Raw genomic sequence first — 13462 nt, 5'->3', positions numbered from 1 at the left:
GGGAAGCCTTTAATCCACGATCAGTTTATTTAGCTTGGTGCTGCCTGGGCTGGGAAGGCAAGATAGGAAGTCATTAGCTGTCAGGTGGCAGATTAGTGTGAAGGCCAGTCATCAAATTAACATGTGCCCAGGGTCTAAGGAAATCAGGCAATGGTCCCAAGGAAAATATATTCAGCTCCAGCTTGAGAGTTTATTAATTCAATTCTTCATTCCCCCCCCCCCACACACACACACCCTCTCCACCTCCAATCAGGCCAGTATCTTTCCATTATATTGTACCATTTCTTAACCACTGCAGAGGCTCTCTGGTTCAATCCTCTCATTTGACAAATGGGAAAACCGAGGCCTAGAGATATAAACTTCCTTGCCCAAGATCACTTATTTGTTAGTAGCTTCACAGAGACTAAATCCTAGGTTGCTAGACTCCCAACTTAATGATTATAAGTTCATATCTTTCTTTTTAAATAATTTGTTGATACTCTTTTTAAAAATGTCATTGTAGGACCATCTAGGTAACTCAGTAGAGAGAGAACCAGCCTTAGAGAAGGGAGTCCTGGGCTCAAAAATAGCCTGAGACACTTCCTAGCTGTGTGACTCTGGGCAATTCACTTAACCCCTATAGCCTTACTCCTTTACCAGTCTTCTGCCTCGGAACCAATACATGGTATTGATTCTAAGATGGAAGGTAAGAGTTTAAAAAGAAACAAAACATCATTGCTACTTCCAAGGGATTTCCCCCACCGTATCCCCAATTAAACTCTCTCTTTTAGCAAATAATTTTAGTCAAGCAAAATAAATTAATATATTGGCTATATCTGAAAATGCATGACCCATTCTACCATTTTATATTGATAAACTACAGTCTACCACTTCTCTGCCAGGTGAGAAGAACACTTTCATCCATCTTTCTACTTCAGAGACCACAAATCTCAGGCTATCTGCAAGACTGCTTCTTAGTGATGTCCCTTTCTCTGAATGATTTCAAAGGCAATTTGGGAAAACTATATTACAAGTGGTCTCAGAGATCTTTATGTCCAAGGAAATTCCTTTCCTAGAGAGCAAGTCTAGAGCAGGAATTATGCTTGTCTTGTTCTAGGCTGGACACAGTCTGTAGGTGTTCCAGAGATCAGTAGATTCCCAGAACCCTGGGGCTTTGCTGCAAGTCTAAGATCTTTGCATTTTTACAGTGTCTGTTAATATAGATTAGAGAATACAATTTGTGATGTCTTTCTCTTATTTTCTGTACAGGGGGCAGATGGTATCCGTGGTTTGAAAGGCACCAAGGGTGAAAAGGTAAGTATTTCTATTTTTGTAGGAAAGCATTTTGATAGGCCAAGGAGAATTGTCCTCTGGCTCAATTTGAGCCAGTTAGTTAGAAGAGCATCATTGGGCCATGCTGGATGACTTTTCAGGATTTTAAAGGTAACTGATCTCAATCATAAGGGAGACTGAGTGAGCCTTTAATCTCCCTTCTGTGGGTTAGTGGCCCCATTTGCCCAAGATTATGGTGCTAGTGATCTGTTGAAGTACTATTGGTAGACCTCTGGATAAACCAGCTTTCCTGTGCCACTTTTGCTACACGCATCTGATGTGTCCATCACACATGCCAAAACCTGGTGAGGTCCCTGTCGTGCCAGTACAATGGTACTATGGAAGCCCCTCCCCAAAAGTGCCCCTTAGAACCTGTTGTATTGTTCCCTTGGTATACTTTCTTAACCTTTCACCTTCCCCTGCTATTTCAGAAATGTATGAGATTAAATAAACTTCCATCCCTTGCCCTCTTCCATTGACATATACTATATATGTGGCCTTAAACAAGTTACTTAAGTTCTCAGGGCCTTAGGTAGCTTTTTGATTCCTAGAAGTTTCCGGGGAAAGGCTGGTTTCTTCATTAGGAATTCCTGAAGCCGATGAAATCATAGGTCTGGATGAATAGAAAGCCTAGCAGTAATGGAAGTGTTTTTAGAAAGGCTAAGTGTAGACTTGGATAATAAACACATTTCATAGCAGAATGATTATTTAATGAGAAAGGGAACAGAAAGGACAACACTATATATCTGTCTGCCCCCAAACATCCTTATTTTCCTGGTCACCAGTGGGGGATCTCCCACAGAGAACACTGTGATCTTCTTTAGGGGAAAGTAGGAGAATAAGCCTTTTTATAGCACTTACTATCTGCCAGCATCGTACAAAACACTTTACAAATATTATTTCATTTCATCCTTAGGTGGCTGGGGCTATTGATATCCCCATTTTATATTTGAGAAAACTGAGGCAAACAAAAAGGTTAAGTCCAAGGTTGCACAGATAATGTCTGTGTTCAAATTTGAACACAGACCTTCCTGACTACAGGAGTGAGACTTGACATCCATGGGGTCTCCTAGCTACCTCTTAAAGGATCCAAAGGTCTTTTCATGTATTAAAGTACATCTTGCCTACAGAGATTTTTATACTAATTTTTTATTGTGGACTTAGCAATTACCAACAAGCATTCCAATATGCAAAGAACAAATAAAAGAATTGTATAATAGTCTGAATTTCTGCTCCACGCAGCTTGTTTTTCAAGTATACATTTATTTAATTTAACAAGATAGTAACAAAATCATCCTGCTTGTTTTTTATCCCTTCTGAACTACATTGGTTTTCTTTTGGGTATTTGTTAATGTTTTATTGATGCTCTTTTCTTTAAAAAAAAAAAACAACAACAAAAAACAAATAAACCTTTTTTTGCACCTTTGTCACAAACCACTAACTTACCCCCACTGCATTAAAGGAGTATTTCTGTATCAGTAGCATCCAGAATAGGGCCAGGCACCTATTCTTTCATTAAGTCTTTTATCCAATAAGCTTTTTTTTTTTTAACTCCTAAAGCAGAGTACATGTAAATGCATTTTATCTTATGCGTTTAAAGACATAATTCTAAGAAGGACTTTACCAGATCACCAAAGGGATCTACAAAACACCCAAAAAGCTTACGACCCCTTCTCCTTAATAGCGTAGAGAACACTTGCTTTTTGCTAGGGGACATAGAAAGTTTATATGACACAGTCTCTGCCCATACAGAATTTACAGTTCTAAGAAGGCAAAACACAAAGATAAATGATATTCACAAACCCCGTTACATCATAAGTACATAATAGGTACATAATCTGATTAATTAGTCTGAACTGAAAATTAGCGTTGGCACATTTACCAGAAAGACACATGTTTGTACTTATTGTTTGAAATGGTATTGAGTGGGTTTAGTTCTGAAAGCTTCATTTCTAGAGGAGTTATTGCCACTATCCTTTGGGCTCTATTGAAGTTGAGTGTGAAATAGTTCTGGAGGGGGAAAAAATAGACTCTAGAGTGCTTCAGAATAATTTGTGGCTGTTACTGATAAGTTGCCAGCATTTATACGGATGTCAGAGACACAGGCCCTGGCAGGGGACATGCTGCTAGCTGGTGACAGCAGCGCCCTCATCATTTCATCGAGAATTGTGTTTTTCCTTGACATATGAGCTCCCCAAGTCAGGACCTTGAGCATTTACAACTTGGCTTGGTTTCAAGGGCCGGGTATTTTTCTATAGGCCTCTTCCTCTTAGCCATGGTAAGGGTACAGACAGAGTAAAGCACTGAAGAAGTCCTTTTCCTTTTAATGGCTATAGAAATGTTATGCCCAGCTCTCTATCTGTGATAGTATAATCACCATTAGAGATAGCTTTTTTAAAGGTCTCTGTCCCTGGCATTCCCTTAGTGGGGAATGTGCAAACCAGACTAAAAGGGAATCTAAGATATGCCTAATATTAGGGTTACCATCTATTCCATATTCTCTGGGAATTTTCAAGGCTACTCCAAGGAGTTCCTGACTCCAAGGCATAAAGAAAAAAGAAATAGATATATGTTTACATATATTTATATTTACATATTTATAGTATGTATATAAACATATATTTGCACATATATCTCCAGATTAGCAGGGCGCCTAGGCAAGTGGCATCAGGAAGCCATCAGTAGAAGTGAAACAAATGTCTGGCCATCCTGGTCCTCCTATGAAATCTTTTAAAACTAGGGTGGAAAATGATGAAGCATGAATTGATGGACTCAGGGTGCATAATGGGACCTATTTAGGTAGGAATTGCATCAGCTTTGAATTTATATAAGTAGCATCTAATCATCCCTCCTAGTGAGCTGGAAAACAAGCACCCCACACATGTCTATCCATCAAAGCATATTATTTTTTTTTCTTTTTCCCATTATTCAGGGTGAAGATGGATTTCCTGGATTTAAAGGTGACATGGGCATTAAGGGAGACCGAGTGAGTATTTGGATTCTACGATATCTTTTCTTCTGCAGTGGGGAATGTTTAGAAGTACAGTCTTTATGTATACAGCTGAAAAAAATTCTAGTATCGTCTTTGGAATGAGAGAGAATGATAGAATGCCAGAGCAGAAAGGAACCTTAGATACAGTCAAGCCATTACTCCGATTCTCATCATTTTACAGATGAGGAAAAATACATAATGCTTGGAAATTACTTACCCAAGGTCACACAGCAAGTTGGTGGCAGAGTTTGGACTAGAACCAGGTCTCCTGGCTCCCAGTGCTCTTCTACCACCCCAGGCTGGTGTTACTTCACATGCTAAGCTCTTGCATCCATAGCAACTATTTTCCAGGACCCAAAAAAATTCTTGTGTTCTGTCATTCTTTGTTGGGAAATGAGGGAAAGAAGCTGTAACAACGCACCTTGCTTTTGTAATGAATATTTCAGTTCTGCTACAGATGAAGATGAGCTTTGGTGAGGGAGGAAAGGGTTCAGTGGTCCATGCATGTGCACACACACACACACACACACACACACACACACAGCAGCCTGTGCTCTAATATAAATGAAGAGAGGGTAATGCAAATGAACCAGAAAGCTGTCTCAAGTCAGATTTCTATCTGGAGGAGCATGGGGTAAGCTACTCTGCCATGAGAGTTTTGAAATCTCACTAACAACCTCAGAATGAATAGGCTGCTGGAAGGAAGGAAGCAAGCAAGCAAAGCAAGAAAGGAAGGAAGAAAGGAGGGATGGAGGGAAGGAAGGAAGGAAGGAAGGAAGGAAGGAAGGAAGGAAGGAAGGAAGGAATAGAAGAGGTGGGGAGAGGGAGAGAGAGAAAGAAATCAATCAATCTAAAATTGCAGGCAGTCACAGCAGCTTGGAAGGAAATAAGTTGGCTGAGAGTTATCTTACCTTCCTGCCACTGTAATTATTCCCTTGCAAAGTGATGGTTCAGGAGGTTTTTTTTCAAGAGAAAGCTCAATGAGGAAGTTAATGTTTCCCTGTAACATAATAGGCAATGGATAAATACTCTATATAGTTATATTTTTAAAGGTGGGGCCAGGTAAATAAAGAGATCTGTACCTTATATTAAATAATTACATCCTTATTACACGACCTGGTATGGCAATTCTAGGATTTTTTAGAGATGAAGGAACTTAAATCTACTCTGGTTCTCATCCTTATAATCCCTTCTAGCTACCAAGGTACCTATCAACTTGATATATGAAAAATTTGCTTTTTTTCCCCGCTTTTGAAGATTGAGTGTATCTATTTAGAGCCCAGGTTGAAAGGGCCCCAGTTTTAAAAGAGACTAAAAAATGTATACTCAAAAGTGAAATGGCCAGCTCTTATTTACCAATAACAAAATTTCTTATTTGAGCTTTGGTTTTGGGGGAGGGTTTTCAAGCATGAATGTGGACATAGAATAGGTCTGCTTAATAGGGATAATGGGATATTTGAGATTCCTGTAGGACCCAGGAAATTGTGAATAAGTAAGTCATTGGTTTTTTTTTTCTTGCCATGCCATATGCTTTCTTGTTGTATTTTGTGGGTTTTTTTGCAGCTGTTTTATAACTACCTTTAAAAAAATCTCAGGGGAGACCTCATTAACAGGCAGACCATTTCTAACCATTTTCTAAGGATGAGCCTTAATTGTACACACCTTATGGAGATTCTGAGCAAGAAAGTAGTCCCTTCCTATATTTTCTTGCCAAAGGTTACTTGGGAGAGTCTGAAGTATTTCTGGAAGAGTGAGTTGAGTACAACCATTGTGAAACCAAGTTATTTTAACCAAGAGGCACTAGATTTAGAGGAGATAATTGAGGTGTAGGATCCCATAGCCTAAAGAAAATAGCAACTCAACCTCCACGCAATGAGTCCAACATAGCTGACTGAATACAGGCCTATAATTTACCACACAAAAGCTTCACTTTGCCTGTAACAATGGAAACCTGTCATCTGCTCCATAGAGGCAGGAGGCAGAATGGGAGCCAAAATGTTACTTTCCACAAGATACTCAGCAGTTCCCACCTCCTATTTCAGATACCGAGCAAGTCAGGGGCAGTGGGAGATGGGATGTTTTCTGGGGAGAGAGAAGGAATCTTGGCAGAAAGTGGACTGAGGAAGGAGAAATAGTCTTTTGTGTCATCCTCACATTTCTTTTCATTCATAGGGTGAGATTGGGCCACCTGGACCAAGAGGAGAAGATGGCCCAGAAGGTCCAAAAGGTCGTGGTGGTCCTAATGGTGACCCAGGTCCCCTTGGTCCTGCTGGAGAAAAGGTAAAGCTTAGTTTGGGAAGTGATGGTGGGGATAATGGGGAGAAAGTCTTCATCTCTGCCCCAGTTTGAGCTCAGGAAGACTGCTGTATCAGACACATACCTCCTCCTCCTCTCCCTGCTTATATCTATTTCAAAGAGTCCTTTGCTATGGATCAAGTAGCATTTAAACCTAGCTGTAATTTCTTGAATTGAATTCCTTTTCCATATCTTTCTTAATTTTCTGAATTCTCTTCCCATTACTTTCTGAATTTTGGGGGACTGATTGATTCATTTCTGAGGCTAATAGCACTTTAGTTCAGGCCTCACATCCTCTGTCACAGATTATTGCAGTGGTCTTCTAATTGACATTCCTTGCTCAAATCCCTTATGACTACAGGCCATTCTCTATGCTAGTGCCAAAGCGACTTATCTTAAGCACAGGTCATTTACAGTCCTAATTAATCAACTTCAGAAGCTCCTTATTATTTCTATGAGAAAATATCAACTTCCCTATTTAGCTTGTAAAGTGCTTCACAACCTATCCCAATCTGTTTTCCAACTTCATCCTACATTACTTCCCCAACCACACACCAGAATCCAAACAAACTGGGCAGCTCAACATTTTCTCATCTCTATGCCTTTTTCCTGACTGTCTCCCATGCCTGGAATGCACTCCTTGCCTCTTCCTATTTGGAATTCTGGTTTCTTTCAAGACTTGACTGAAAAAATGGTCTTCTCTATGAACCTTTCCTGATTACCCCAACATCTAAAATTGTCCTTCCCACTTGTTCATTCATTTCAGTCATATCTTATTCTTCATGACTCCATTTGGAGTTTTCTTGGCAAAGATATTGGAATAGTTTGCCATTTTCTTCTCTGGCTCATTTTACAGAGAAGGAAACTATGGCAAATATGATTAAGTGACTTGCCCAGGGTCACATAACTATAAAATATCTAGAGCTAGATTTGAATTCAAGACTTTCTGACTCCAGGCCCCAAACTCTTATCTCCTGTATCACCTATCTTATATTTAACTAATTTGTATATATTATCTTACTATTCATATTTGTTGTCTCCTCCATTCAAATATAAGCTCCTTGAGAGTAGGAATTTTTTCATTCTTTTAATTTGTATTGCCAGTGCCTATACTAATGAGTACCAGGCCCATAACAAGTTCTTAATAATATGTTGATTAATTAATTTATTGATTGAGTAACTGAGCTCCTCACTGGGCAGGCACATTTTTCTCAGTTCAACGTTGACCATAAAGGGTCTGTCATTGTTTCATATGTGAAATTCTTGCCCCCTCGACTAGTGTGTCCCCTGAGGGCAGGGACTATGTCTTCTCTTGCTCTATTTCCCTCACAGTGCCTGGGCATAGGGATACTGAGGCGCAGTATTCTTGACTCTGAAATTTGACTTGATGTGATCAAAAGCACTTTTCTAACTATAAAGCACTATAGAAATGTGAGTGACCCTAACTGCGAGCAACCATTCTTCATGCGGCCATAGGACACGATGAATGTATCTTCATCTCAGCTATCGGTTCAGACGGTTTCACTACATGGCTGCAAATCGGATCACTTTCGTTTCTCCTACTTATAAATCATTGCCTGCGTCTGGCTAACATCATCTTATCAAAGCTTAGAAATATCACCCTTGAAGAAAACTGGCTTGAATGTAAATTCTGCCTCCCTGTGCCCTCAGAAACTATATTTCTCCTATATTCCCTTCCAAACCAGTGTTTATATTCTGTCAGTTCTTTGAGATAAATATAAAGCTTGCCCCCAAACTCAATACTCAGTGTTTCTGTTTCTTTTCCAGGGAAAACTTGGAGTCCCAGGGTTACCGGGTTATCCTGGAAGACAAGGTCCAAAGGTAACATGGGAATGGCTTAAATGCTTCCCCTTAAATGTAGGGTTCATATAGCCTCCTTCACACTCACCCTTTCTTTCCCATGCTTCTACATCACTAGAAATGACCTTTGTAGTTGTGATTCATTTTTTTTTAAGTATATCTTTGCTTTTTGACCATTATGTGATGGTAGCTGAGCCGGAAGCAGGGGTCCATTCTGTAGCTAAACTTCCCAAAGCAAAACTGGAAAGTGAATGTATTTCCCCCCACCCTTCACCCCCTAGCACAGACAAAGCTGAATTGTTTGCCTTACTTTCCAAAGCATCATTTGGTTGATATCAGCTATCAAGTTGCAGATGTTCAAAGCTTGCGAAACTTAATCTGCTATCAGGAATAATCACTTTGGAGATTTGAAGGTCATTTGCCAGGAACCAAGTGTAAACGAAAGACAAGAACTTTTCTTACGTGAAATCATGTTCTAGCCTAGTTCTAACAGCTCCTGGAGGCTTTGGGAACCATTTAAAAATTATTTTATCCAAGCTCCATGTTTTATTATTCATGGTTTTTCCTTAAAAAAATAACTGGCTTCCTGACACTGGAGACATAATTAACAGCAAAAGAAGAGTGTTTCATCTGTAGCACATTTACATATGATGCCTATTCCAGGACACCTTTAGCTGACGGCCTAACGGAGTTTGACTACTTAGTCAGTGGTACTAACAAAGGAAAGGGAGTGGGCTGTGACTGGAGTCCTCAGTAATGTCACCCTGGTCAAGGAAAGCTCAAAACCAAACAGTTCTATGGAATACTAATAGTCACACCTACAATATGTAAGCACGTCCTTTATATGCAGAGGAGGTATTGGGGTAGGGGGAACTTTAGGTAATTTGTGAAAACCTCTCTCTGTGGCAGGCCCTGCATCTCCCTCTGCAGCTATAAACTGCAGGTCTGTCCCTGTACATGTGAACCAAGAAAAAGGTTGGCATTCAGCCAATTATCAGTTTAGCCACCAATGAACATATTGCTAAATTGTTGGTCAGGGATGGGACGGGAGGAGAAGGGAAGGAGGAAAAGAGGGAAGCTGAGAGGGAAAGAGAGAAGGAAGAGTGTGTATATATGGGTGTGTGTGTGTGTGTGTGTATGTGTGTTCAGATTATAGCTAGCATAGGCTATAGAAGTATAAGGGACTTTTGGAGGTCATCTGTTCCATCTCCCTCATTTTACAGATGAGGAAACAGAGGCCCAAGGCCAAGCAGGTAGTCAATGGCCAACCCAGGTCTAAAACCCAAGTCTTCTGACTCCAAACTCAGCATTCTTTCCATTGTCTTCTACCAAACACGGAACACCCATTTCAGACTTCCAAGTAGCTTTTTGAATATTTGACAGTAGAGACTTTAAACCTAAGGGTATATGTGTGTATATTTGTATGTGCATCTGTATGCACACAACATGTTAGGGACAAAACCCAAGTGTCAACAAATATCTAGCAGGGTAGAATAAAGCAGAGATATGTAATAGAAAAATAAACATTGGATTTGGCGTCAAAAGAATACATTTTAATTCTAGGTCTCCCAGTGACTAGTTTTATGACATTAAGCAATACACTTCACCTCTGAATTTCAGTTTTCTCTTTCTGAAGGTGAAGGTATTGGATTAGATTATCTATTTTTTTTTAATTTTTAATTTTTTTTAAACCCTTAACTTCTGTGTATTGGCTCCAAGGCAGAAGAATGGTAAGGGTAGGCAATGGGGGTCAAGTGACTTGCCCAGAATCACACAGCTGGGAAGTATCTGAGGCCGGATTTGAACCTAGGACCTCCCGTCTCTAGGCCTGACTCAATCCACTGAGCTTCCCAGCTGCCCCGGATTAGATTATCTATTGCTCTTGGTGCAATGATTATCTTTGGAAAGAATTAGAAAAATCAAAATATGTTCTTCAGATTATATTGCTCCTTTTGGAGATGAGTATTTAAGATGTTCCCCTTGAAATAGCTGCCTTGGTTCATGAATTTTAATAGAGATTAGCTTCTTGGTCTGAAATTCAACTTTGTCAAATTCAAAGTCATTCCAAGAAACTAAGTACATTTTCATGTCTTGATGGCTATAATTTAGAAAGGAACATTAATGTAAATAAGCACTTTGAGGCAGCTAGGTAGCACAGTGGATAGAGCATCAGTCCTAGAGTCCAGAGGACCTGAATTCAAATCTGAACTCAAATACTTCCTAGCTAGGTGACCCTGGACAAGACACTTAATTAACCCCAGTTGCCTAGACCTTGCTACAATTCTGTCTCAGAATTGATACCAAGCCAGAAGATAAGAGTTTAAAAAATGTTATTAAGCAGTTCATTTAGAGAACAGGAAAATACTCCATAAATATGATACTTTTCCTGCTAAAGATATTAACTAGGGCTTTCATAGACAGAGAGAGCAATGCTATAGAGTGGCACAGAGGATTTAATACCCAGGGTGGTGTCTTGTATATTATAGGCTCATAGGGAATATTTGTTGGATAGATTTACCAAAATCAGTGTTTTGTCTATGTGAGAACTGCACTAGTAACTGCACTTATTAGAGCAAATTTATTTTAGATATCTCATTAAGGCCAAAGGAACTAAGGAACTAAACACTTTTGTTTACATCTAGATTCAAAATTCTCATTTCTCATTAATTGCACCACTATTATTCATAGCATGAAATAAATTTCTCCGGGTATTCCACTTGCGTGTCTAAATGGGTGTAATAAGGAGTGAGCCAGCAGCAGATGAGTATGTATTGTCTGTCTCAATTGGTTTTTAATACCACAGTCATGTTTGAGGCCCAGCTAATTTTTTGCTATGATAACAGAACTATAGGTTGCCTGAAAGCAGGGACCATCTTACCTGTCTCTGTGCTGTACACAGCATCTAATACAGAGATGGGCATATAGTAGTAGATGCTCAACAAATGTTTGTTGAGTGAATGAATAAGTGCCCCTTGTCTTCCACAACTTTTACATGAAGATCATCTTAAAAAAGAAAAAAAAACTCTAGGGCAGCTAGGTGGCTTAGTAGACAGGAAGCCAGACCTTATAGGCAGGAGGTCCTGGGTTCAAATTTGTCTTCAGATACTTCCTAGCTTTGTGACCCTGGTCTAGTCACTTAGCCCCATACCTGCAGTCCTCACTGTTCTACTTTGGAAACAGTAGTTGGTAGCAATTGTAATACAGAAAGTAAGGATTTTTAAAAAAAGAAAGAAAAGCAAAAATCCAGAACTTTTCAGAGACTGTGAGATCAATAGGGGTCAATTGTGGGACATAGTGCCTAATAAGCTAATAGAAACTTAAACTACATGAAAGATACAGTGTCCATAACAAGAGAGGTGACAAGCGTATTGTACTCTGCCCTTGTCATTCTCTAGCTATTTTATTTTTAGTTCTGGGTATCACTGAACATTGATAAATGAGAGTTCTGAAAGAAGGCACTCTATTGTCCTATAGTCTCAAAATCAGATCCTTTTGGATCATTTGAAGGAACTAAGGATGCTCATCCTGGAGAAAAGGAGAATTGGGAAATATAGGTTTTTTTCAATACTTTGAAGGGTTGTCATGAAGAAGAAGGTTAAGCTTTTTTCTACTTGGCCAAACTGGGAGTATTGGATGGAGATTTTAGAGAAGCAAATTCCAGTTTCATATAAAGAGAAGCTTCCTAATGTTTTACAGTTAGCCAGAAGTGAAATGGGCTGCCTTAAGATATAGCAGAGCCCCCTTCACTGGGAGTCTCCAAGCATAAACTAGAAAACCTCTTGGAAATGTCAGATAAGAGATTCTCAGCCACATAAGTGTTGCATGAAATGACCTGGAGGCTCCTTGTGCTCTGAAATTCTGTGAAGTACAAGTTATGGGGTTGGAGTACAAATGACAACATTTTTGGAGGCTAAATACAGCAACAGATATTTCTCTAAAATCTTTCAATATCAATTAGTCCCGTTTGATTTCATATGTCTTTCCTTCCCTTATTGCAGGGTTCCATAGGATTTTCTGGCTTCCCTGGAGCAAATGGAGAGAAGGGTGGAAGGGTAAGTAAGAGTGGTTTAGTTGTTTATCTATGCAATTTTTTTTTTGCTCTTTCCTTTTGTTACCAGAGTGTAAGTGTTTGGGGATTTGGTGGCTTTAAAAAAGTGTTTGTTGATTTCTCACTTTATTTCCCACTTAGAAATGCTTCTTACAGCTGCTAAACCTTCATGAAGAAGCCTTTTTTAGCTCCGAGTACTGATGACAATTTTGACAAATGGTACAATGTGTGTGTTAAAAGTGGTCCCAAATAAGAGGAGAGACAAATCTGAATCCCTGATCAATTTCTGGATCTAGCAAGGCTGTTTCTAATAGTAAGACCCTTATAGGTCTATTTCAGCAGCCCACTGGTTTTTTTCTTCAGGCCACAGCAAGTGTTCAGCTCAAGTTTAAAGAAAGAAATGACTATGTCAGGCTTTTCCTCTACTACCATCTCCCCTGGTTCAAACTCAAGATTTTTTAATTTTATTTCTTTGCTACTGCCTAAAAGACCCATTGTCACAAAAATCCACCTGGGTGACTTGAGCTGGAAGAAGGTGGTTGCAGAGTCTGATGCTTCTTTGTTATTGCCATAACCAAAGGCATTCTCAGAGCAGCATACTGGGTAAAATTAATGTCTTTCCTCCCTCTTTCTCAATATTTCTCCCTACTGAGCAGATCTTCCCAGCATGGGGTTACCCTGAGCACTCGTTAATGAAATCATGTTGTAGTGATTCATATATTGCCAATCAGGAACAAAGAGAGGGCTTCTCAGGGGTCGCAGAATGTACCCACTAAGCCAGGCCATTGAAAAGGACAGAAAAAGAGATGGTTTCAATTGTTCATTTCATTCAAGTGTTTTCCAGAGCTGGCATTTTGTGAACACACACCCTCTCAAAGATATTTGTCCCATGGGCCATTGCAAGACCAAGCACTCAATATAAACTTGAACCAATTATCTCCAGGCTCTCAGTGCTCGCCCCAGCAAAGACTGAGTTATATGTTTTGAATCCTCTT

General features: G+C 39.6%; 1 protein-coding gene across 1 annotated transcript in view; it reads left to right on the top strand.

Moving 5' to 3' along the window:
* The window catches only part of COL5A1 (collagen type V alpha 1 chain), a 229289-nt gene that overhangs the window by 143804 nt on the left and 72023 nt on the right, over positions 1 to 13462 (top strand). The window contains exons 28-32 of the mRNA XM_044659681.1: positions 1249 to 1293; positions 4244 to 4297; positions 6476 to 6583; positions 8387 to 8440; positions 12418 to 12471. Of these exons, the coding sequence (XP_044515616.1) occupies positions 1249 to 1293; positions 4244 to 4297; positions 6476 to 6583; positions 8387 to 8440; positions 12418 to 12471 (315 nt within the window). The remainder of the gene's footprint in view (positions 1 to 1248; positions 1294 to 4243; positions 4298 to 6475; positions 6584 to 8386; positions 8441 to 12417; positions 12472 to 13462) is intronic.

Source organism: Gracilinanus agilis, chromosome 2 (genome assembly GCF_016433145.1).
Source record: "Gracilinanus agilis isolate LMUSP501 chromosome 2, AgileGrace, whole genome shotgun sequence".
Taxonomy (NCBI): Eukaryota; Metazoa; Chordata; class Mammalia; order Didelphimorphia; family Didelphidae; genus Gracilinanus; species Gracilinanus agilis.
The sequence above is the reverse complement of the archived record's forward strand: the minus strand, read 5'-3'. Positions and strand labels throughout refer to the sequence as shown.